General features: G+C 43.0%; 3 protein-coding genes across 3 annotated transcripts; 1 reads left to right on the top strand and 2 right to left on the bottom strand.

Annotated features, from left to right (window-relative positions):
• Positions 1–446: 446 nt before the first annotated feature.
• Positions 447–7,807, bottom strand: fam167ab (family with sequence similarity 167 member Ab). Its single transcript, XM_080024037.1, has 4 exons — positions 7,765–7,807; positions 4,705–4,830; positions 4,242–4,623; positions 447–3,545 (listed from the first exon to the last, which is right to left on the bottom strand). Exons 2-4 carry the CDS (start codon positions 4,737–4,739, stop codon positions 3,282–3,284), a joined length of 681 nt encoding a protein of 226 aa, XP_079880163.1. The 5' UTR covers positions 4,740–4,830; positions 7,765–7,807; the 3' UTR covers positions 447–3,281.
• Positions 7,808–9,019: 1,212 nt separating this feature from the next.
• On the bottom strand, positions 9,020–13,944 carry lca5 (lebercilin LCA5; the record flags this gene model as incomplete). The annotated part of the gene is made up of 8 exons (XM_080022769.1): positions 9,020–9,909; positions 10,052–10,253; positions 10,357–10,493; positions 10,715–10,811; positions 11,220–11,357; positions 12,221–12,526; positions 12,845–13,089; positions 13,533–13,944. 8 exons carry the CDS (start codon positions 13,942–13,944, stop codon positions 9,020–9,022), a joined length of 2,427 nt encoding a protein of 808 aa, XP_079878895.1.
• A 3,383-nt stretch (positions 13,945–17,327) lies between these two features.
• Positions 17,328–26,128, top strand: sh3bgrl2 (SH3 domain binding glutamate-rich protein like 2). Its single transcript, XM_079996578.1, has 4 exons — positions 17,328–17,488; positions 20,137–20,322; positions 21,888–21,968; positions 24,987–26,128. The coding sequence occupies exons 1-4, from the start codon at positions 17,444–17,446 to the stop codon at positions 24,999–25,001; spliced, it is 327 nt and encodes a 108-aa protein (XP_079852704.1). The 5' UTR covers positions 17,328–17,443; the 3' UTR covers positions 25,002–26,128.
• The last annotated feature ends 756 nt before the right edge of the window (positions 26,129–26,884 follow it).

The following is a 26,884-nucleotide window of genomic DNA, read 5'->3' as shown; positions in this document are numbered from 1 at the left end:
ATGAGGGGGTCCTCAGTTTATTTTCTCTGATACAGTATAAGATCCCTGGCTGAAAAAAAGTTTGATTACCCCTGCTTTACAGACAAAATAATATTTCTCCTCGAAAGGAAGGTTTTTTCTGATTGGTTAGAGGCAATCGCCATAGGCAAGATGCCTTTCGCATCCTTGGTTCATCCAAAATCTACTGCTTATTACATCCTAATTCCCATTATGATTGTAATTATATTAATATGATGTAATTACACATAATGATACCATCTGAAAGTGTTATAAGTGACCAATTCTCCTGAAATGCTGGATACCCACCAGGGAGAGGACAGCCTAATCATTTGGGTGTAAAACCCAACACGAGACAAATCAAGGACAGCTTAAGAAGTACAAGTAAAAACTCTGATTCTTTTTTATATCATTTTTTATTTGTTCCTGAACAGGTGCTCTTTCTCAGGCACATTATGCCAGACATCTCGAGGCACAAAGGTCTAGTATTGTATTTGATGGAGAAACCCGAGCGGTCTGGCCTGAAAGAGACACCGTTCCATCCATTGTGCCGCCGGTGGATGTTTGGAGAAAAATGTGTTCAACCTATACCGGCGCTGTCGGGTCCGGATGAGATAATCACTGATTACCTCATGGTGCAAAAAATCTGCTCAGGAGACTTGAGGCCGTTCCTTTGCTCAGATTATGTTGCACGTCACCAAGACAAAGAGCACCGTCTCTAAACCCAAACCCCGACCGCCTAGTCGCCTTCCACTGTGTCACATCCAGCAAATGCTCCTCGCTTGAATCATGCAAACTTGGAGCTGAGATAAAATAATGTCACAAAACATTTGAACCGTCCCAGTTTTTCCAAATCCAAAAGGTTGCATCCAATCATATCCAATGGCCAACAGGAATATAATATGTTCTGGATGGTCTACATTCTACATATTATACTTACAATACAAGACGTCCTCTCGATAGAATATAACTTCCCATCAAATTAAGCAAGACTTTATGCCTAACTGGCCATGCCATTAAGGTTAGGTCAAGTTGAATTGGTTGTAAAGGGGAGGGAGTTGAGGAGGTACATGGCTTCTTAATAGTGTAATGGGCATCAAGAAACTTTAAGGGGTTAAGCAATTGCTGTAGTTTAATCATCAGTGCCAACTATTATAAAGTTAAAAAATATTTTTTTTTTTAGATATGCAGCTTGTTTAGATATGAAGCTAATTTGATTTTGTATGATATAACAATTATTTTGTTGTTAATCTTTACAAAATACATACAAAGTCTTTTTTCAATTTTCAACTTTATTGACCCATTGGAAATTGTATTTTGCAGCAAGGATAAAAGATAGGCTAGAACTTCACAGCAGTAGGTGAAGTTCCATGATATGTGATACATATTTTGCATATTATGGACTAATAAGGCCTCTTTCAATACCAAATAAAAATAAACTGAAATTTATACATACACCAGCATAATGGAGATCCATTGTACCATTTAATGTATACGTGTGTAGGTCTATCCTAGCACATAGAGCTCAAGTCCAGTCAAAAAAATCTAATCCCAGATTCAAAGATTCAGCAAAACCAGAAAATAAATGTGAAAATCTCACAAATATTAACAGCTAATCAAAGTCAGATAAGGCTTAAAGTGGTCAGAGGCTCAAAATGAACACAAAACATTCTGTAAAGATCTCCTGCAACTGGATTTATCGGCCTTTCCTCTTGATTTCAAAATAAAGGAATAACTTCACTCCGAACGCATCAAATTAGGTACATCATCAATTCTAATTGGCTGGTGTCCATTATTTGAGACTTCTAGTTTTGGTCTAACTGTCTGTTTGCCCTAAGCTAACATGCCTAAGCTAACATGATGGCTATGTCCAAACAATGTCACCATTGCATTGCAATTAAAATTGTCATTGATTTCCTGTTTACTACAATATGAAAAGGAATTATTTAGTATGATCACCAAGGTTTTGTTTTGTCAGCATCTGGATGCTAACTTGCTGACAATGTAGTTTACAAAACAAATACCATGTCTTTCTAACATCAAATACCTTGTCTTCCCAAAATAAAATACCTTGTATTCCCAACATCAAATACCTTTTCTTCCAGACATAAAAAGCATTGTCTTCCCAACATCAAATACCTTGTCTTTCTACAATCAAATATCTTTCTTCCAAAAATCAAATACCTTGTGTTCCTACCATCAAATACCTTGTCTTCCTGAGACCAAATACTTTGTCTTCCCAACATGAAATACCTTTCTTCCCAAAATCAAATACCTTGTCTTCCCTATATAAAATACCTTGTCTTTCTGCCATCAAATACCTTGTCTTCCCTATATAAAATACCTTGTCTTTCTGCCATCAAATACCTTGTCTTCCTACCATCAAATACCATGTCTTCCTACCATCAAATACCTTGCCTTCCCAACATCAAATACATTGTCTTATTATCAAATACCTTGTCTTCCCAGCATCAAATATCTTGTCTTCCTAATGCTAAGGACCTTGTCTTCCCCAGACCAAATATGTATCTTGTCTTTCTACCATCAATTACTTTAGTCTTCCTCGGGCCAAAGGATGCCAATAGTAATACGAATGGTAAACATGCGACATGTCCATTTCACAGTCCAATTACTCGGAACACACAGAAACTCGGGCAACTCCTTTTTAAACATCCAATATGGAAATGTGGACAGTGAAATGGCAGGTTTTCCGGCCGGCCCTGTTGTCAAATATACTTAAGTCGGCAAATTGAGTTGATAATCCCAAAGTCAACACAGTACTGTACATTTTGCAAGCATAACATCAGTTTGCTGACTTATTGGATTGCAATAACTGTCCGTCATCCCTAAGAGGGAGTGATAGGTTTATGGGGCAGTTGGTGTAGGGAGGATAATGCCATGCAGAACAGTTTTATCTTATTTAATTTCTATTGTAACGTACGTCTCATTGGGCATCGACAAATGACATCCTTGATTTTCTCCATGGATGGAATGACTGGATTCAAATCCCGTCAGTTATCAACTTTGTATGACAAGGGACATCAAATGGCACTAATTTGAAACAATTGCACTAAAGCAAATGCAATAACCGGGTTCAACCATAGATCAACCAGATGTTACGTCCCTACTGTATGTTTGAATTTAGGGTTTATTTACTCTTTTCAACTTTTCAGCAGTCAGCTTAAGGCTTGTATCCTTTGAACCATGATCGGTACATAAATTGACACTGGTTGTGTGCTTAAATGAACACTTGTACTACCCTGCCCACAGGGGATCTTGCTGGGCTAGCAGAGCGAGAAGCGTCGGGAGTTAATGTTCATTTTGGTCACGCCGATGAGTCGGAGCGGCGCGGAGAGGCCGAGGCCCGGCGTCACCGGGCACTCGAACAGCAGGTCCGACAGCTCGTCCCGCTCCTCGATGCCGAAGGTGGCGTTGTTGAGCATCCGCCGATGTAGGTGGCACGTCTGCTCAATCTTCAGCTTGTGGATGTCGCTGCGCAGACGCATGAGCTGCCGCGCCAGCTGCTGGTCCTGCAAACGCATCTCTGTCTGCAATTTGAAAAGAGATAGAGAAGGAAGAGACACAGAGATAGGGAGTGAGGAGATGGGGGGTGACATAGATATAGAGAGGTCACAGGGTTGGAAGATCCTGGGCGCTAGCTTTCAGTACATTAAGGCTCGACAGACTTGGAAGTCATTTTGACGACTGCGGAGGAATTTCTCTGAGGTGTATTTCAGTCTGCTTTCAGATGGTTTGACAAGCCTCTTTTCCCGTGCAAAGGGAAAAGCTGTCAATTCAAGCGCACTGACCCAGGATGAATGAGCAATAAATGAGCAGAAGAAAAAGCGATTACACTTGGAAAAACTGCATGAAAAGCTCTGATCCAACTTCCTGGACGCTAATCACTTTCACCCACTTAGTCTTATATGACTTTTATGGGACGATTGAAGAGCATTTGGAAATTATGTTCAAATGTCCAACTGAATTTAGGAAACTTTCTGTTGGGATTTCCCTTTAAACCATCAAGCAAACTTTTCTTTCATATTTCATTTAACCCATATATCCATTTTAAGAGTACAAGATACCTATCATACCTTAGTTTATACAGTATGGTTTATACATGCAGTACATGTTGATATTCCGACAGGAAATCATGAATTATATAAAAATAATCAATGCTGGCCTATGCTAAATTAACGCGGTAGCACATTGTCTATTCTTAAAGAAGATAACCAATGCTTTACCAGTTCCTTCCTGAGCCAGCTGAGAGCCTCGTCGATATTCCCGAATCCCTTCAGAACTCCTGACGATAACTTGCACTCGATCACGTTTGGGATCGCCGCCGTTTCCTTGGCTTGGAACGGCTGAGTGTCGAGCTCTGTTCCGCCTTCCCGGAGACGGTCCTCCCGAGCCTCCGGCCCTCCGGCGCTCCTTTCCTCCAAGCGGGCCTTCCACTCCAGGTACGAGGGTCTCCTGGTCTCTAGCCTTAACTTCTCTGCCAAGGCCTTCAGGGTCATGAGGTGATCGTCCGCCGCCGGCCCCAAGTCTTCCTTGCAGGGTTCTTCCGGGTCGCCGACACCGTCCACCATGATCTGAGGAATCGGGGGGGCTTCCATCATCATTTCGCTGCAGAAACCCACATTCTCTTTAAAATAATCTGTATCCAAGCCAATAGGAAAGATCAAGGAATCAGTTTAGTCTTCGTACTTATGGCTTGTGTGACTTGAGTCGATAATGAGCATTCCCAAACGTTTTCCTTATTGAGTGATTTTCTCTTCCAATTTTCGACGGTAGTTGGAAGTTGGGAGCTTGGAAAGCAGACGTCTATTTGAACTGTGATAAAAAAAAAAAAAAAAAAATGCAAGTTAGGAAACATTGTCACATTTGCTGAGTGGAGCACCGTCAACCAAGCCACGTCAAAATCACGAATGGCGATTCATTAAATATGACACCTGCCATAAAGGCTTAACCTCTTGCTTTGGCTTGTACGGGATAAAATATGTTACTGAGGCAACAAATTGCATCTGTTCATCCAAACATATTTCCATATTGTCATATTGAATTAATAAATACTCAAATTGCACCAACGTATGTACAATGCAGTTTGTACGTTACTCTCCCTCTGAGATGGCTCTCACAGACCTGTTAAATCTCTTATGAAGTTTCATTATATTCTGCAATGAAACAGATACAAGCACACTACGGAACACACCCCATGGCTTTATTTATTGGGGAGAAAAGCTGTTTCCATGGCAACAACAAAGACAACCATCAATGAGTCAGCGTTTGGTCTTCCCTCTCATCCAGGGAGCTTCGCTTCAACCAAACTGAAGTGACAGCGACAGAAGACGGACAGAGGACCGATAACGCATATACTCTGATAGACTTAATACAGCGAGCCTTCCACTGTTGCTCATTTAAGTCTTCCAATAACGCACAATCAGAGTAAAAAGTATACACAGTCAGCAAGATTCAGGTCATAAATCACTTTGCTCAGGTCAATTACTGCAGGCTTATTCTGACAATTACAGGAGATGCCATTTTGCCGTGGTAAAGAAATCTGAAGGGATTGTCAATAATGCAAATACTACTCTTATGTTGTATCGCAAATCTACACTGTACTGGAGATATATGGCGAAATCCATTTCCACTCCCTACATTTCAGAATCCCTCACAGTAGCACCTCGGGTTTCTCCTCCACTATTTGAGAATCCAGTTTTAAACGAAGTGAGTTAAGGTGAATTAAGATAGCAGGGATTCGTTTCACCAATCTCAGCCAGTGCTGTATCACGGTGCAACAAATCTAGATGTCAATCTCCAAAAAACAGCAGGGTGAGCCTCCACAGAAAAAGCCCACCGAAAAAATGCCAGAGTAAGGAAGCTCAAAATACAGCGTACTACTGCGGTCACAGTGAGAAGGGCTCAGAGACTTCCCAAAAAGTCCAGACCACTCAATAAGTGGCTCCCACTCAGTTCTTCCATAATGGGCACAGCAGCAGTGCAGCAGTGAAGTCATTGCCCTTGTATCTAATGATAGGCCTGACCGTAGTGAGAGGTAAAGCAGAGCTCCGACTGTGCGGAAGAGCCCAATTCTACGCTTCCTCTCCATATGTCGTAAAGGAATCAATGCATCTCTCGAGACGGCATTGTTACAGGAGAGCAGGAAAATCCATGCCACATGAATCTTTAAAGACTTGTTTCAGCATAAAGGGAGAAGTGCATTGTGAAGATCTTTAGAGAGTGGAGCGGGATTTGGCGATGGGCTGTTCATGATGATTGAGGAGCATTCGGAATAAAGTAATGTGACTTGTCTCCATATATTTTGCCAAACAAAGGGGCTAAGAAGATAGCAGCCGACAACAAAGTAGATTTTACTGAAATATGATCAATACCGGTGGTTACAGCTCTCTTTCTGCATTGCCGGCTGGATATTAGTTTAACAGCCATTTAGTGAACGGTGACACTTTCAAATGAGACCAGGGGGATGTCTTCATCTCCTTGCAGCCAAAAGTCACATCCTGAGTATGAAAAGACATTAATAACTGAGTCAAGACCATTTTTCTTCCATCATCTGAACGTCCCTTCTGGCATTTAAATAACTAACTATACCACTTTTTAAACCATTACATTCCACTGGTTTCAAGGCTACAGATGCACATTTTATTGCACAGCAACATCCAGTTGCCTGTGTTGCCACAAAAATAAGATCCATTTTTGTGGTGCTAAGAACATGAGTTTCCAAAATCTGCTCTGGCCAAATGGCTTAGAGTGTCTGGGTCTTGTGTCTGGAACACTCCGGAGCACCCTGGTCAGTCTCCACAACTGTTCATGCCCACATTATAAGTAATGTAGACTTAAAGGAGAAAAGAAATCCACCCACTTACTTTCGGACCATGAATGACAGTAAATACTGTGTAATAGTAAATCAAGAAGGGAATGTAAGAAAAAATGCGCAGTAATGAACTGGCAACGACCAGCAATTACCATTTTCCCCATTACATTATTTGTTGCATACTTCAAGTACTTTTAGTGAGAATAAAGAATGATATGGTTATTCATCATAAAAAACGGTTGATAATTACGTTTGCCAATGTCTCTCAAATGTATCTTATTCTCTCCTTCGCTCACATCCCGACAAATAGATTCATAGGATAAATGGTCCTGGTAATATCCACCTAATACTACAACTTGCACACTTATTAAGATCTTAACTAGTAATTGGGGATTTGTTTTGAAGTAACTCGCGTCATATAGATACTTCCAAATAAATCCTCTACATTTAGTCATGTTTATATGTAATTTCCAACATGGGCAATATAAACCCAGTTATTATGAAATAAGAAGCCGTCAGGCTCAATACACGGATGCCCGAGCAACCTTGCGTCTACTTTTAGAAATTAAATAAATAACAAAAGCCAGTTTTGTTTTTCTTCAGAGGAGTTTCTTTAGTTGCATCTGAATTCCCTCCAACGTGGACGCAACTTCATTGCGACTTTTAATCGCACGGCACACCAAAAAGAAAAATCGCACATTTTGTAAATGTACTGAACCGATTATTGTGGGAAATCGGGTTTAATCGATAATGACACGTTTTAACCCAAGGTCTGCGTCACAAATCGAGTTCAACGTGACATTACTAGCAAATCCACGCAACTGCAACACAAAAACCTCCACGTGTCAACGGACATGTTTCTTGTTTTGTTTTTTTTGTTTTTTTTGAAAGGTTGAGAGTCAAAACAATCATTTGAGGAGGAGATGTGACCATACCTGGAAGCGTCCAACTGCAGACTCAGTGATGTTTCCCTTTCCCATAATATTAAGAAGTGCGCTCTGAGGGCTGCAGCCGCTCAGTGCGCTCCTTTGTAGGAGGGGGGGGGGGCGGTGCGTCAGAATCTGGTTGCTAGGAGACAGCCCCGGGAACTTTGTTTACAAACATAAATTGTACAACCACATATAATGGCAAACAAAACTATGTTATAACTGATTACACATTCTAGGTATTCGACAATTCCAAAAGGCTAAAAAAAAGAAAAATTCATGTAGAAGAAGAATCTTTATTTGTCACACAGCACACCACACTACAACACATGCGCGCACACACACACACACACACACACACACACACACACATGCTTTGGATGGTGGCCGGTGAAATGGTTCCTCTGCGTTTAACCCATCCTGGCTTGTCCTTCCTCCGGGGGCACAGCCAGGAGCAGTGGGCAGCATTCTTGGACGCGCCCGGGGACCTGGTGACGAGGTCAGACGATGATGGGTGCATGTTTTTGGTGGGGGTCCTTACTGACGTGAGGTGGAGGAAACCCCAGGTGAGCACGGGGAGAACATGCAAACTCCACACAGACAAACCCCATAGAAGACATAATGTTTACTATGTTCAAATCATCTGGCCTTGACGTCGTTTTTCCATGACTATGGCATCACATGTACATTTGTAGGATTAAATCAACATAATTAACAGGGGAAAAAATAGTCTAAACTTTCACTCATGGAACACGAACATGAAATGTGAAATGACTTTAATATGAAAAAAAAACAAAAACAAAGGGAGTGATATTTCTGTCCATTGTATATTTGAACAAAAAAAAAAAAAAAAATACAAACGGAAAGAATTCCCTTTTCACCTTGCTGAAAATCAATGAAGCATTTAGTAACACTTAAATATTTCGGATTATTCATACATTTAAATTGAGAGGTGCTGTAACAGTTCAGCATTAAAACTGTGAACATGGATTCACGGATATATAGTGGAGGTACGAATGAAAAGAAAATAGTGATTCAAAGTGTTAAATAATAAAAAGCAAATTGTACTTTTCTTTCAATTACACAAAACATAAACCAGTTGTATTTAGACTGTCTACTGGTTTGTTATCAATACAACCATTTCCTGCTACATATCCCTGCAAGCCACCCCAAAGCAATTCAACATCAATGCAACATAAATAAACAGTGAATATTATAATAATAAAAAAAATGTTTTCCTTTCTATTTCCCTCCTTACGGCAAACTACAGAGTGAGTTCTTCTATGTCATCATCGAACGAGGCAATGGCCCGGACAGTGGGCCGGGTCTCGGCGACGTGTAGGGTGCTCCGGACCGGCACCGGGGGGGTACTACTGGAAGCTGTGGAGTTGGAGGCGAAGCTGACCAGCTCCTCCCTCCTGGAGCGTGTCCCGTTGGGGGTCAGGGGACCAGCGAGGACCTCCATCTTACTGCTGCTGGCGGGGGGCGAGGTCAGCGTTCCAAACAGCTGCTCCATCAGACTGGACTTCCTGTCTCTCCCGCCGCTTCCCGTCTCCCTCTCCTTTTCTTTCTCCAGGTCGCCCAGACTGAACTCCCCAGACCCTTGGGTCGGAGGGGGAGGAGGAGGAGGGAGGCCGGAGGTGCCGCGGGCGGCGGGACGCCCGATGGACGGAGCATAGCTCCCAAATGCCAAGTCCTCGCCGGAGATCTGAGGCCGCACCCCTCTCCTCCCCATCCCCGCTGTCCCCACTCCGCCCTCACCCACGCCAGCGCTTCTTCGTCCTCCTTCCCTGCCTCCGGACCCTGCGCGTGAACCCGGCGACTCCTCCGGTTCCGTAAACCTGAAAATGGCGGCGTTCCGGGTCGGAGAGCGCACGGAGGCATCGTCGCGGGGCAGCTCGGCGGGGTTAGGCTCGGCAAACATGGGGTCCGGCAGCGGCTGGTTCTGACGGTCTATTTCCCGCATCTTGGCCAGTAGTTGGTCTTTCCGCCGCCGCTCTGCCTCTGTCGCCTGCTGCCGCATGGCCAGAGTTTCCTGGTTCCACCTCTCCACCTCTTCCTGCACGTAAACGTGCTTCTTCTTGTTCTCAGCCTCATTGCGGTGCACCGCGTGGCCCGTTGCCTTCTTCCTCCCGTCGTCCTCCTTCTCCCGCCCTGAAATGTAATTTGTGGTTGAATTAGAAGCTATTACTTCCTACGAGGAAACCATTAATATTCTAAGAGACCTTTTCCATAAGTATTTCCACTTTTCCAGCTTTGTTGATATTAAAACAGGGATCTGTTTTTTCCTTCTTACCATCTCTTAGACTCTTGGCCTTCTCCTCTGGGCCACTCACATCCGGGTGGTATTTCGGTTTCTCCTCCTTTTCTTGCACTTTAACCTTCTCCGACACCCGCTCTCGATCCCGATCTCTTTCCCTCGACCTCTGCTGCTCCTGCCCACGCTCATCCCTGTTGACGTCCTTCCCTCTCAGTTTCCTGTCCACTTTGTCCAGCTCCTGGGGAGAGAAGCAAATGTTAAAAAGGACTCTCGCAGTCGTGTCAAGAGTCTGAAATGTGGATGCAGGGAATCAAAAACAATCCAACGTGGAGAAGCTTTACTTTGGGCAAGAAGTAGTCGTCCGGGGCTTCCTGGTTGTACTCGTTGCCATCGGTGATGGCGGGCGGTGGTGTGGGGAAGTCCATACTGAGTGTCCTGTCCTCCGTCTGCACCGCCTTGGAGCTGTTGCTGCTGGCGGCTACAACGTACAGCAACACGTCAGGTTTTATGTAATGAGCCGTGCTGTGAGTATACATCTACCTACAAGGTCAATACAAGCATGGAAACTAGGGATGCAATGACACAGATGCTGCTATCCAATAGTGGTCCAATGGTGGTCTTGGATAATGCAGTCTTAGAAGTTTGGGACGGTGAATCGGTATTGGCGGTGAGTGGAATGGGACTCTACTTGATCATTACCTTTCCCTTTTGTTTCAGCATCAGCGTCTTTCCTACTCGATGTTTTGGCCATCCGGTTTGCATAGATGTTCCGTGCATCCAGCTCTCTTTCTTTCTCCTGACAATGAGAAAAGATTACATGTTCAGTCCAGGTGTAACCTTATGTTTGGAGAAGGGTCCAACGGCAGCTGAGGTCCCCAGTTTGGGAAGCTAATGCAAAGTGGATAGGAGGAGCTTATGGTACATTTATATTTTATTTGATTCGTAATAACATTCAATTTAGTAAACTTTATCCTGCAGATTTGACTATTTTGAGCTCTGAAATGAAATGCAATACAATTTTCCACCAGCTGGGGGCAGTATTTACCTGCAGTAGAGATACCTTGATCGAGAAGAGAGGTCTGAGAGTGGAGACCGATGTCTTCATTCTTTGACCCTTATATACACCTTACCCTTGTTTGTGTGTGTGTGTGTGTGTGTGTGTGTGTGTGTGTGTGTGTGTGTGTGTGTGTGTGTGTGTGTGTACCTTGAGTTTATTGCTTAGTCGTGCCAGTTCCTCTTGCAGCGTTTTAATTTCTTCCTGAGCACATAGAGTCCTTTTTCTCTCCGCCACCACCTGTCTCTGGTAACTACCGTTGCTCAGCTCCATGCTTCGCTCCAACTCCTACACGCACACGCACACACGCACACGCACACACACGCACACGCACACACACACACGCACACACACACACACACACACACCCGTACACACACACCCGTACACACACACACAAATTGAGAAGACATTGAGTCAAAACCAAGGCAAGGTACAAATTGTTCTCCCAAAAAAACCCACAGCCACGCATCACATGTCCTATGCCAGTAGAAGTCTGGATCTCAGGGACCAGAGCACACCGGGTAAAAAGACGTAACTTGACTTCATGCAACTGTTCATCAAGCAGTCGTCCAACCTTCCAAAGCGCACACTAATAGAAGGTTACCAAGGAGACAAATCTGTGAGGCGATTCCAGAGAATACCTGGGAGGGAGGCTTTGGTGATATCAGCAGACTGTTCATTTTACTCAGTTGCCTTTTAAATGATTCGTAGTCATGGGCCAGCTGCAAACTCCATTTACAAAAAGGACTTAAATCTGCTATCGCCATATTGTGACCAAAAGGGCTCGGTATGGAATTAAATAATTTGTAGATCATCTCTTCAGTGTCAGATAAAAAAAATTATTATAGATATAAATATTATATAAAATGTATATAATATGTATATAAAATACAAAAGATTTTACAGTAAAAGTATATTCAACAATCAAGTGAAATTATCTTTTGTTTAAGCCAGGAGACGTGTTTATTTTCAAGCTGCATATGACCTTTGCAAATCAGTATTTATGGTATACAAAACAGAAACTTGGCAAAAATGTTATTGTTTTGTATTCAGAATCAGTACTAGGACTGAAATTTGTAAATGATAACTTTGTAATTTGATACTCAGCACACACACCACCACAACAGCAAACTTCTGGGACGACAGACCTTGATCCGGTGCTCTCCCTCCGTGGCTCTTGCCTTCTCCTCGTCCAGCCGGCGGCTCAGCTCCTCACGGGGTCCCAGCTCCTGCTGCTCGGTCAGCTTCCTCAGGCGTGTGGTAGTTGCCTGGCTGCGCTGTAGCCGCTCATCGCTCTCCTTCAGCCGCCGCTCGACCGCGCGCTTGTGATCCTGCGACCGCCGCAGGCGTTCCCGCAGCGCGTGCGTCTCGTTGGCGTGGCGGGACAGTAGCTGGGCGATCTCGCTCTCAGTCTCGTCGAAGCGATGCAGCGCCTTCTCCTGGCGCACCTGGAGCTGAGGGAAGAGAAGGAGATTTAACTTTATTGTACTGGAGGGAAGGAGGAAAAATAAAAACCTTGTCGTAACCCTCCCTTACTCAGTTAGCTGCTAATGAAGCTGCATGCGTACACGCACGCACGCACGCACGCACGCACGCACGCACGCACGCACGCACGCACGCACGCACGCACGCACGCACGCACGCACGCACGCACACACGCACACACACACACACACACACACACACACACACACACACACACACACACACACACACACACACACACACACAATTCCTATTTTCCCTGGTGGATCTACAGGAATGGCTCTCACCTGTCGGAGCATACGATTCTCCTTCTGCAGCTCGTCTGTACGCAGCTGCAGCTCAGCCAGCGCATTCTTCAGATCGTTGATTTTCAGCAGCCGGGCTGACAGCAAGCGCTTTGTGACCATGTCCAGTTCTTTGGGGATGGTAGACTCCTTACTCTTGGAGCGCACACACCCGCGGTGCTGCCGGGAGTGAGCCAGGCCGCCGGGGCGCTGAGGGCGCGGTGCGGCCCGACGTCCCACACCACCTCCTGGGAGGCAGAGAGAGTTAAGGTGTTTAGGCTGGTTTGGATGTTTTTCTGCGCAGATGCAATTTCACGTATACGTAGAGAGGCACGTTCTAATAAAAAATACCATCGAGATCGACCTGAAATGATTTTTCAATGTATCTGGAAAAATAATAATTTATAGTCACTCTCACCAAAAAAACTAAATATTGTGTGTTGTGTCAGGATTGAGGGTTATTCTATGTTTATCAGAAGACCATGTTTTTGTTTTAACAAACATATATTTTTGGCACTTTTACTTTTATTTTACAAAGCTGAACGAGAGACAATTTATAGAGACAATAAATGAGAAGGCCTGATTCATACCTGACAGACCATGTTTTAAATGTGACTTACACCGCCATCTGGTGGGAAATAAGGACAACTACAACAACAAAGGGATGACTTATGAAGCGCCATGCACCGACCTGTCTTGCAGCAGGGGCTGTTAGAGATCCTACTGCTGCGCGTCCTCCTCGGGGGGCTGCGTGACACCGTGCGGGACCTGGAGTAAGGAGAGAGCGAGCGCTCTGAGGGGGAGCCGTTTCCGTAGTCCTCAGAATAAAACGAACCGCTGCGTCTCCGCCTGTCTCCGTCCGACAGGCGATCCCGGTCCGGGTCCGGGTCCGGGTCCGGGTCCCAGGTGCTAGTCTTGGACCCGTCCCGGGCACTCTCCCCCTTCACGTCCGCGCCCTGGCTCTTCTCCCAGAGGCTCGTGCTGCCTTTGTGAGTGGGGAGCGACTCCGCCAGGGAATCTTTCTCCGTGCTCGGGAGGGAATGATCATTTTGGTCGGCATCCCGGTTGTCCTTGTAGTCACGGGCCTCATTTTCAAATTCCATAGGGTCACTTTTTTCTGGGAATTCTGCAGCGATGGACAAACAAAGAAATGACTTTTTTCAGGCACAAAAGTGTAAAACAGACCGGAAAAGACTGACCCACATTACGAATTGGTAAATGTCAGCACAAGCTTAAACTTAAAACATTAAATTGCATGTTAATCCTTAATTAATTCACTTGACAGATGATAGTCTGAGAAATATTCAACTTGTCAATTTTCTCTATATTAATATAATAAAGCTGATTCACATTGTTAGGCCCAATATTCTGCTTGTTGTACTTTAGCTGTTACAGCAGTTTCAACAGTTTGTCTTGTCCCTTCAGAGTATACAAACTTTAGACAAGACAACATCAGTGCTGGAAAAGCGAGAGGAAACTTCCTAAAATTCATCGAAACCTGTGTTAAGAAGTAAAACTGTTAGTCACCAAGCAACATCACATAGATGTGGAATGTTCCATAAAGCTGTTAGATGTGTGATTTCAGCCTTCCGCAACAGCGACGTTAAGGGATCCCAAACAATGGGGTGGCCTGACATTGTGCTGACTTATTGAACGGCCAGATCATTTGTTGTCAAGCACAAACCAATGTATGCACATTTACCCTCCTATACTGTTCCTACAAAATCTAAAAGAATAAAACAGTATCGTAGACCGCAGGAATAAACAAATCAACACACAACCTCTAAATGGCAGCTAGGAGCATCTTAAGCTTATAAGTGTTCAGGTTTCTTAATCGCCAAAGACAAAAAGCACTTGATATCCGGGTGTCCATGACAGCAGGAATACATACACACAGCATCTCCAAATATGGAAAGGACATTGTACAGCACGCTCTTGAGATGTAACCAAAAATCCTGAACTTGAGTTTGTGCTCTACAATAAAAGTGGGTTTAATCAGAAATCAATCTAAATTCTAAATAGATAGAACCACCATCGCGATCACTCATGAGCCCTGAGAGATTCAAATTTTTTATCATTTGGACAAATGTTGCATTGATAAGTCAAAAGATGCTCCAAAAATGGTTAAAAAATCTTCCTGATCCATTGTTTTTTAACTTATTAAGATCATATTTTCCCTCCCAAAGAGAGCCTTCCAGGGGCACAACTACTAGAAAAAAAATCTATTTTCTAAAGATTTCCACTTTATGCTTTCACTCCCCAACAACAGAAATGTGGTGATGATCACGACGATTAATATCAAAAATCATATTTTTGTTCTGGATGAAGATAAAAAAAAAAAGCTCATACCAGGTCCCATCCACTCCTTCAGCCGTGTGCCACACACAGTGTATAAGGTCATAATAACAATAATAATAATAGTAATAATAATAATTTGAGAGAAGATATTAGATCCCTGGTGATGAAGCGAGTTTTTAAAAAGGTGGATGTCCATCAGTCATGCCTTGCAGCTGATGTGAGCATGTTTTCTTTTTCTCTCTCTCACTCCGACAAAGGAACAGATGGGATTGGAGTGTCTGCGTTCGGTTTTGACAGCTCCTGTATGGCGTGTACAGTACTGACAGAGAGGAGAGGGTAGAAGACGGACAGGCAGATAGATAGATAGATAGATAGATAGATAGATAGATAGATAGATGGATAGATAGATAGATAGATAGATAGATAGATAGATAGATAGATAGATAGATAGATAGATAGATAGATAGATAGATACATGGATAGATAGATAGATAGATAGATAGATACATGGATAGATAGATAGATACATGGATAGATAGATAGATAGATAGATAGATAGATAGATAGATAGATAGATAGATAGATAGATAGATACATGGATAGATAGATGGATAGATGGATAGATGGATGGATAGATGGATAGATGGATAGATGGATAGATGGATGGATAGATGGGTGGATAGATGGATGGATAGATGGATAGATGGATAGATAAATAGATATGCAATAAACCTCGTTATCGTCAACCACGTTTCCAAAACCGGACATATAACTAAACAGTGAATACTTCGATACAGTTTATTTCCTACAAACCTTCATCAACAGGTGGCCTACAGTGTTATCGGAGTATTTAATCCCACTAACCTTTGTGCTTCAGCTTCAGATCCTGCATTTCCCCCCTGGAATTATTTATTAGTTGTAGATTTGACTTAGTTACTAGCAAACAACAGCCATGTTTTCCTTAACCCGCTCGGCAGCTTAACGGAGGGTTAGCATTAGCAGCCATGGCTGATTCGCCACCAGCGAAACTAGTCAGCGGCTAGTCCCTTTCGCTGTCTTCGGATACGGTTTCATATTTATGACATCGAGCGCCGATTAAACCGATCGCACTCATCGCATCGGATCGCAGCTCGCCGACCGGTCAACAGGGAAGGGCCTAACGGTTGCGTGTTCGGTCCACGCCTGGCGCTGACGCCGCTGACGCCTCACCATGGCAACTATACCGGAAGTGCAGTTCTACGCCAACGCCACAATGGCGCTGTAGGTGCATCTATAAAATATATATTTCTCTTATCAAAACAATGTTTATTTATTTTTCTTATTAAAAAAAGGTAAATTGGTTTAACCAGGCGCCAGCGGGTTGTAACTCGGAATTGACCTTGAAACGGTCAAACTCAACGATGAGCTGGTTTTAATCGGTGGCATTTTGTTTTCCACTGAAACTCGGAAATTGTGGCATTTCTCACACATCCGGGTTGCGTGCGTTCCACGAGCGACTCTGTTCGGGAAAACGTCGGCGTCCGCAGTTCGCGTGTGCGTGGATCCTACAAGCAACACAACGTTGACACCCCGTGGAAACTGCAACGCGCTCTGGATCGAAGTCAAACGTGGTTTTTGGGGTTTTTTTTGAATAAAAACCCACGCAATGCGAAATTGGCGCAATTAAAGGGGTCACCTCCGCTCGCTCGGTAAACGGCCGTTACGCCTTGGAAGCAGGAGGTTGTTTTGAAATTAGAAAAAGAAAACGTGGAAAAAAAAAAAAATACGTTGTTTTTGTTTTTTTTGCTCCAGAATAAACACTCACACACGCTAAGTTCAATAAAGAATTTCAGTAAGTTCAAGTTTATCGATATAGCGTTTTAAAGCCGCCTGTTTGACGGAACCATGTCATTGCTCCTGGCTGTGCCCCCGGAGGAATTACAACCCAGGATGGGTCAAAAGCAGAGAGTCCATTTCACCGGCCACCATCAAAAGCATGTGCGTGTGCGTGTGCGTGTGTGTGTGTGTGTGTGTGTGTGTGGTGTGTTGCGTGATAAATAAAGACTGTTTCTTCTTCAATCGCGCCCCCGTTGACCAAACGCGTGAACTACATTTCCCGGCGTCCCTTGCGCGCCGCCGGTGGGATGGCGCCGCTCGGAGCCAGCCGGGGGAGCCCGCAGCGCGCTCGGGCTCTAATGGCACCGGCTGCGGGGAGACGCGCGTCTTTTCTCACGCCACACGCAGCGTGGCGTCGGAGGTACATCCACGGGCGTGACCTGTTGTTGTTGGTTGTTAAGAGTTAATTTGTCCTTATTTGGAATTATAATGGTCGTCAAGGTGTTTGTCGCCTCCTCGTCCGGCTCCGTGGCGGTGAGTAGATGTCCGACTTTTATTGATGGAAGTTGCGCGTAACGTGGGGGGGGGGGTGGACGTGGAGCCGCGTGTGAAGCTCTGCCACCGCAGCGTGTTTATCGTTATGTAACCGTGCGCACCCGCAGCCGCTGAGCCAACACCGAGCGCAGCAGATCCAGTCTCGTCCCAATTAGTCGCCCGCAACACCCTGCAACTCTGAAGTTGCCAATTCGGTGTCCATTGGTGGGTGTTGGAGATGCAGCTCCCCCATCTACTTGCGTACAATGGAGGTAGATATTTGGCATCTGGTGGAGATCTGGGAAAATATCGCTTCCGATTAATATAATCGTAATGCACTGGGGATCGGTGAGTTGTGGTGGACTGTCTTCATGCGTCTCCAGTCGGTATCAAAGTACAAACAAATGAGGAGTGAAGGGTGGAGAACGGAAGACACATCGGTGTGTCTTCCGTCCTCCACCCTTCACTCCCTCCCTGGCAAAACAAAGTGCATTGGCTTCTTCGATGTGCAAACAATCTGAATACGCCATGTGTACCCTCCCAATAAATAGTATATAGTCTATAGAATGTTTTTTTTTCTATATTGTCACATCCTGTATCAACCCAAAGGTCATTTACACACAAGTGTGATCACATGTGCTTCAACCAAACCATATCATTTTCAAAATCACTGATGGGACTTTCACCACCTCACTCGTTGTATTGTAAGCCCTGAAACCAGAAACAGCCCTTATAGGGTCAGTCAGTCTGATTTATAGAATGAGTTGTTAATTAAAAAAGAACCCCCCCCCCCCCCCCAAAAGGATGCTTCAATTCATACGCAATGGCACAAATGAGTAATGTATTTATTTTATCCTGACCTGTGTCTGGAGGGTTTAGAAAGGAGCTATTTTAAACCCCATGACACCCACACACACACATACCAAACTCATGCTTGAATAGACCTACCATTTGGGTCAGTTATGCGCTTGTTGAGCTCATGTGAATTTAATTCACTCTGAGTCCTTTTTGGATTAAATTACAGCTGATTGATTAAAGGGAAAAGATGGGAGGTCGGAGCCGCCCTTCATTACTCAAGGTGAAAAGTTGTGTTGGGCAGTTGATGGCCGGGGTTAAAATAACCCGCTATAGCAGGACTAATAATGTAAGTGATGGAGCACAGGGTACAGTGAGAGGCACTAACAGAGTTACCAAAGAAACAAGGGGAGAGAGAAGCTCATTAGATCCTATTGTTCATCCTAACAACCCGTTTGACTTTTATCCTCAAGGCGCACGCTGCCTGGCCTGCTTTACCGCTCATAGGTAACACATTCTTTCTTGATGCTTTGAACCATTTGATGAAAATGCACACGTTTTTTTGTTTTTTTTTTAACAGGTACTGTCAAGAGTCTATCCAATCGGTTCACAATTTGTGGGTCCAATTAAGGCCATTTTCTTTCAAGCTGTACATTGACTGAGCCATTCAGAAAGAGACAATAGATGCCTGACACACTTTCTAATAGTCTTTTTTTTGGGGGGTGGGTCATCTATCGGTAAACAATGGTCCAGAACAATGGTTGTACTGTTTTCAGTGGGGTTTATTTTTTTTACTGAAAAACAATAGCATGGTCGTAATTCTCACTGTCCTTAAATAACGTGCACACACACAAAAATTGAAGTGTGCTGGACATTGTGTACAATTCAAAATTATAATATTATATATAAATATATATATATTTTTTTAACATATTGTATCAAGCTGCCGCCCCAAACCAAAAACATAGTGTTAATCCTCACTCCAATACATTGGAGTGAGGATGGGTGGGTGTCCCTTACCCACACATTGATCCTAATAAAATACTAAAATGTATTGCCAATATAATTTGTGAATTCATATAGAATGGATCCTCCTCATCAATGTAATCCAGCGGGATGTTTAAAAAATTTGATGCATGTTATCAGAAGTGCAAACGAACGAGCAACTCCACCAGGAATCAATTTAATGAATTAAGAGTTTGAACAAGTCCTTTAAAATAAGCCTGAACATTTGGTTTTAAAGAGACTTGATGATGATGATCCAAAAATGCTGCATCCTAGAGTTGTGAAGCACAGGAGGGACTTTGTGGCAGTTTCTACAAGCAGCCTTTAAAACACATTTCTGATAGTTCACTGAACTACAGTACATATACAATGTACAAAAGATTATGATTACACTGTGTGAAGATTTATCAACAAAAACAAACCTAATTGAGGAATGTAACCTACTCAGCCTCCATCAATCATAGATATTGCAACTGAATTGCACCCACTCCTGGACTATGCAGTCAAATATACAATTCCTTAAATGAAATGTATTATCTTGACTCAAAACCAGATTAAATGCAGAAGGAGTTAACTAACCCTAACCTTTCCAACTCGAGCGCCTTATGATCCATAACGGGTCTCAATGTCCTGATTATACTGTCAGAGCCTTTTCAATCGTGTGTGCATGTGCGCGGGTGTGCGCGTGTGCACACACACAACTTTTGTGTACACCTATATCACACTAAAGTATTACATTAAAGCATCTTAGCACAGTCCTTTTACTTTGACTATTTATCTCTGGTTGTCCATTCATCCTTTTCACCCTTCTCCATCTCATCTAAACCCTATCTTGTCCACCCCACCAGGTGAAGAAGCACCAGCAGGCGGTCATGGGTTTCCTGGAGGCCAACCGCATCACCTTCCAGGAGGTGGACATCGCTATGATGGAGGAACAGCGGCTGTGGATGTACCGCCACATCCCGCGGGACAAGCAGCCGGAGAAGGGCAACCCGCTGCCGCCACAGATCTTCAACGACGATCACTACTGCGGGGTAATACCATGTTCATCTTAAAGGCAGGGCTTCAAAGTTATGTGGCCTTTAGCTTGGTTCTTGGTCAGTAGGCATTCAATCAGAATCGGTTTATTCCGTCAGTTACATTTACAGATACTAGGAATTTGTCATGGTGAGTAGTGGTGCGTTTCACTACAGGCGATTAGCATTTAAGGAAAAAAAAAAAAAGTTGAGATAAATAAATTGGAGAATGAACAAAATAAATACAATTAAATAGCATAAAGACTGAAGTAAAAATAAAAACGGTCAATTATATACAAATAACCCAAAAATACAAAACAGAAAGTCAGATATATAATGATATAGAGAATATGAATAAATGAAAATAAATAATTTAATTAATGAGAATAAATAAATGTGATAAAATGCAATATTCACAATACTGTGCGCATTCTTTAGATTCATAAATATTCCCCACCACGAAAGCAGTGACGACCACTCAAGTTCAATGGCTAACCACACAACAGTCCCAAAAATTAATTTGAATATTGTTTTCTTTCTGGGTGAGAAACATCATTCCAGGTCTGCTCTTAGGAAAAAATGTTTACTAAAATGTATAACAGACACTACTTTTTGGGAACTTAAAGTGTAGTTTTAAGTATACCATTATGTTGCTCCTTGGGACCAAATTTCCCCACTTTGTTTATAGCAGTCATATACATACTTAAAGTTGACTAAACATATACTTTAAGCATACTTCAAGACTACTTGCACTAATACTATGAGTCCTGAGTTCATAGAAAGTGTCCATCAAAGTAAGCAAAGCATCTGCAGACTTTATAGTAAACTCAAAAACATACCTAAAATAAGCCTTCTGTGAATATGCATACTTAATGGGCCTCAAATAATGTGAGGAGGACAATTTCACACACAGAGTCCAGAAGCTGTTTAAATACTCAGGGTATTGGGCCTAATTTCAGGCAGTGTAGAGCACGGGGTTTAGCTCCAGTCACCCACCCAACCTCCTCCCATCCAACTGACGCAATTTCGGCCGCCATGCACCAGATGCTGTTGAAAATTTCCAAACGCAAATAAATAGCGTCATTGTAATTGTGATTATTTATTTATTATTATTATTTTTTAATTTATTTTTTTTATATATTTTTTTAGCTGTTAACTCCAGATTGTACAACGTGAGGAGCGGAGCACTTTGTGAATGGGTTCAGATGATCAGATTCCGCCGGCCTCTCCTTGTCCTCCGCTGAGTTTGCATGTTACTTTGTAATCCTGCCGTAATCCAGACCATGGATGGGGCAGATTATCAGCGTTGGCCTCCCTCACTCTCTCCCTCTTCTCTTTCTCTCCGGCCAACTTAATCTATCGTTACTCACCGGTGACCTGCGTGTGACAAACGTGCGTTCAGTGACACTTACAGTGAAGTGTTGTGAGGAGGGTTTGGTGCCGAGCTCATCGTGTGTGTGTGTGTGTGTGTGTGTGTGTGTGTGTGTGTGTGTGTGTGTGTGTGTGTGTGTGTGTGTGTGTGTGTGTGTGTGTGTGTGTGTGTGTGTGTGTGTGTGTGTGTGTGTGTGTGTGTTCCCTTCCAGGACTATGAGGATTTCTTCCTGTCCAAGGAGAACAACACGGTGTTTGCCTTTCTGGGCCTCAGTTCCCAAACCTCCATCAAAGTAAGACAGAGTAAACACTTGGGCTCTCCAGACTGTTTGAGACAAACACACACTCTCACATTGACGCACTAGCGTTTCACTGACAGAAATCACTCAGACAATTAGTATAAAGAAGTAGTTCCGATTTATTTTCAAATGTTTATCACCTCTTTTTTTACTCACCCCTCATGTGGTGTGTATGTAGGCTACCGTCCATCCTCCATACTGGACACTCCATCCTCCCGTAAGGAGTTCAATGCAAGTGATGGGGGTCAGATCCACAATCAGCTTTCCACATTTCAGGCAAAGCTTACATGATGCTGGAGCAGTCTGAATTTTTTTTTTTTTTTAGTTTTTCGCTGTTTTATACTCACCCCTCATGTACTGTACTGTAGTACATACAGGTAGATTTCATTCCCACAGGAGTTCAATGCAAGTAATGGGGCACAAAGCCACAATCTGTGTTTTAATTTCAGGCAAAGATGACATGATGTCAGAGCAGTCTTTTCAAATTTGATGAACTATAAGTTTTATTGCTAAATTCCTTGTTTGTCGGGCACTCTTTTTATTGCTGCACCACAGTGTTGCTGCCGGTATTACAATCAAACGGATGGCCCGCCGAACACTGTTTTTCCTGTGTGTTTACTACACATGTAAGAGATTAAAGATGAGAAGACGGTAGCTCGCCATGAAATAATTGATCAGTAATTGAGGCACTTTACTGTATTTAAAAGGCCACAGACTATTCCTTTTGTTTCAGCTGTCCCATGGAACACGGTTTCCGCTCTCAAGCCTCTGGAATGTTCTGCTTATGTTCGGTTCATAGCTTCATTTTTCCATCAGCCTTTCTTGTAGAACAAAAAGAGAATTTATGTAAGAAAGTAAAAGCCTGCTCATTAGTCAGCTTTTCACGCCGAAACTAGAACGTTTTCAGTTCAGACTGGCGATCGTTCAACCTCCTCTGCCCCTTTCTCCTGCGGGGTTCCCCAAGGGTCAATTCTAGGTCCCATTCTATTTTCCATGTACATGCTCCCGCTGGGTTCCATTATCTGGAAACACGGTATCTTTACGCCAACGATACTCGGCTGTTCCTGTTCCTCCAACTAAAACCAAATAGGGTCTAAGGTGCAGCCTTCTTAATGTGACATTAAGGCGAGGATGGAACCACCATGTTGGCTTTTATCTCAAAACCCTTTTCTTCTGCCTTGAAGACATAAATTCCAAAAACTTTGTTAAATGACAATAAAACTGAGATTGTTCCATTTTGCCCCCCTGACAACATTAATGATATCTGGACATCCCTTAAAAAACCTTGGTGTGTTGTTCGATAAATGTGTGACCAGTTGCTTCTTACTGTCCCGCGAACCCGGTTGAAGCAAAAGGGTGATGGTGCTTTTTCTGCCGCTGCACCCAAGCAGTGTAATAGCCTGCCCTTCCCTGTTTCTGTTGGTCTGCCCCTTCTTTGGACACTTCTAAATCCAGACTAAAAACATATCTTTTCTCTCTGGCCTTTGAATCTTTTAATCTTTATTATTTTTTTTAATCGCTCGGGGTGTCGTGCACGTCTTTTCAATCTTCTGTTCTCTGTGTTTTTGTCTATCTGTTATATCGATGCTGTTCTAACTGACATCATGTGCACGTCAACTCCGGTTGTTTCTAAATGTGCCTTATAAATGAAATGGACTTGACTAGACTTTTCCCAGAATCAACTGACACAAGGTGAAATAAGCTGAAAATTGTCTCAATTCCAAAAAATGAATCATCATAGTGCCGGGACATCTTACTCACAAAATTTTGCGAAAAGGTTGAAATACAATATGTCCAGAGCATCTAAAAAGAAATGCATTGCATGCTTCACTACTATCAAAAAAAACAAAACACAGAGAAGACATTTCTGTCTTTGTTGAGATGTTAATGTAGACAGAATACCATTCATAATAAGCAACTTATTATTATATAGTTGTTGTTGTTTTTTTTTCACAGTTTAGGCTTTTCAGAAATTCTTACTCTTGTACATTTTGTTTTAGAGTCCGTGCTTATCTGCCAATTGTACATAAAGCTTCAAAGAGATTTGTGTTTGTGGCTCACTAATCGGCGGTCATTAGATTTCCCTTCAGTGACATCCTTTGTCCCCGGCCGCTCTGGAAGCTGATTGGATAACTCCATTAGGAGAAATTTGATTAAGTTCAGACCATCTGGGTATTGTTGTTTTCTTTCTATGCTCTGGAGTTTGTTCTTTTGCAGTGTGACCCCGCCCAGAATAAACTGTATCGAAACGTTAAGATGGATCGATAAGGTACTTAAAGCGGTAGAACATGCTTTTTGAGCTGTTACGATGAAATCTATCTCTGTTCTCTAAATAAACACATCAAAACATTTCTTGACAAATGTGATCAAAGCGGCGTGTGTCTCACGAGTCAAGTGTGACTCAGCGCTACCTACTGGTTGAATTTAGCACAAAGTGTGCAGACGTAGTTTAATTAATTTAGTTAACTTAGTTTAGTTAATTTAGTTACTTTTAGTGGCTCTCCGTCACGAATTACAAAAAAAGTAAGTAAAAATAAAGAAAGATGGTCCAGTCCCCACCAACTACCGTGCTCCGACTGTGCGAGGACAGTGACACCACGCCCATTTTCACCGAAACACAGCCCCCAAACCCCTGCCCCTCACTCACTTGTTGGTGTTTTTGGAAGTTGTGTTGTGGGTGGAGTGAGTCTCAAAGCAGGGGACGACTGGAACAACTCTTTCAAAGGATCTCCAAAGGACGGAGGTGGAAACCTCCAGAGTCAGAAAGTAAAGGTCCTGCCATGTTTTTGCTCCAGCCGGAGTCGATTTGTGCTAATTTGCGAATCCACCCGGTTGACTCAAAAACCTAGGGTGGAATTTCCCTTTCTGAACCCGGATTTTCCACCTGTTTGATGTAACGGTCACAAACAGATCGACAGTGACCAACAAATCTGGAAATACGGAATATCTATAGAAAAATAAATCTTCTGGCTAACAGATAACCTAGAGGTTTTTTTTCTTGTGCTCTCTCAGGATTCTGAGTCGTAGAGTGAGCGGCATCACACCCAGCGGCCCGTGAAACCGTGAGAGGATGAGGAGCGCCAGCGTCCCTCGTCCATTGCTTCTCCGTTGTAGGAAAACCCGGCACGGGCGCCACCATGTTGCCAAACGCTAACCTATGCTGACTTTTTCTTTCCTCTTTCTTGTTTGCAAAACCTTCCGTGAACACATAAAAATGCACATCCCGTGAAGCCGCCTTGGCTAAACAACAGCGATAAGCGGGGTGAGGCTCACTTTGCCGGAGGGGGAGTCCAAAGGTCCGAAGACTGAGCGGCAGCCGCAGGATCAGAGGAGCGAGTGATTGGCTGGGATCAGAAGGTCGGCAGATTAGAGTAGATTAACTGCACTCCGCTTGAATGGCTGGGGATTGTTCGCAGCAATACGTAATTCAAACGCAATTGCGTGTTTGTGATATTTGTGCTTGTCCGTTTGACTGTATTGCTGAATCAGCAGCTGTAAATGGAGTTTGTTTTGTCTTGAGACTAAATCCCGATGAGGTGAAGATATTGTCCAGATATTGTCTTTCCATCATATTGGGACGGAGCTCCATGTGATCGCACCGCCTGTCACATTCATTCCATAAATAGCTCCTATATTGTTTCTATCTGACTCTCTATTTCTATCTTTCTTTCTCCCCTCACCCTCAGTAATTTCCACTTTTCCTACTCACTTCCTTATCCATCTTTCTATCATCGCCTCATCCGTTGAAACCCACTCTGCATCCCCCCGTCTCCCTCCCCCCAGTTGTCCTTGGCGCCTATTAAATTGTTACGGGCGGATGGTCCCATAATGACCCAGTTTCCACCAGGTTTACACATGACACATGACGTTGTCCCCTGATCCTGGTGCCATCTTGTGAATAATAATGGGATTTGTCAAAGGGGAAAACCACATTCCGACTTCTTCCTTACCGACCGAAGCACCATTCCATGTATTATATTATATTATATACTACACGTAGTACTAAAAATGTATGTGTCTCTGTTTTCTCAAGGAAGAAAATGCTGTATTTTGTTCAGTCACGTAACGGCACGTTTGATTTTCTAGCTTTATTTAATACCGCATTATCTCTTTACGGGACCTGTTGAATAAACGTCAAAACGTGTTTTACATGATCTTGTGTTTGGAGTTTGGAATGTTGCCCTTTTCTGGGATGTGCTGGTCAATTCCCATCAGAGATGCTGCCTCTCTTCTATCTCTGGGAATCATTAATGAAAATGTCAATATGTGTTTGGCCTGAAACATCAAAGCCAAGAGCCGGAGCTGGCACGTGCCCTTTATATTTCTCTTATTTCCTTAAAAACATTGCGGGGCAGGAGAAAAAATATTATTTTTATCATTTGGTTGTTTATTTATTGCAGTCATTTTAGTGCAGGCCCAAAATTGTGTGTACTTTTTTTGGTCTTATAGTCATGATACACAATTTGATAGTCATACTGTACTTTTACAGGATTTATTTTACAATAATTAAATTATATTTGGTCTGATATTTGGGTTTTGGTCCGGCATCGTTCTCCCCACGCTTGGATGTGATGGAATTCATTTGGATGCTTCAGTGTGAGATACAACATATAAATACTTCATGGTTATCAAGATAATAAATTCTGTCGGCCTACATTTTTATTTTTTCCACCTTCTGAGTATTGTCATATTGTTGCTCGACTTTAATTGTTTCAGCAAAGCAAAGTTTGACTGATATTTAATCCCTTTAATTCAAATAAGGGAAATGAGACCATAAGCAAAATAACTCAAACTGATCTAACTAAAACTATACACTTGTCCATAAATGTATTTAGCCTTTTAAAAACATGACAATAAGAAGAATTATTGAACAGTCAAATGTTTAATATAAGATTAGAAAAATATTCACG

This window comes from Zeus faber (genome assembly GCF_960531495.2).
Source record: "Zeus faber genome assembly, chromosome: 2".
In the NCBI taxonomy this organism is placed as follows: Eukaryota; Metazoa; Chordata; class Actinopteri; order Zeiformes; family Zeidae; genus Zeus; species Zeus faber.
Note: the sequence above shows the minus strand (reverse complement) of the source record. Positions and strands in the feature narration are given on the sequence as shown.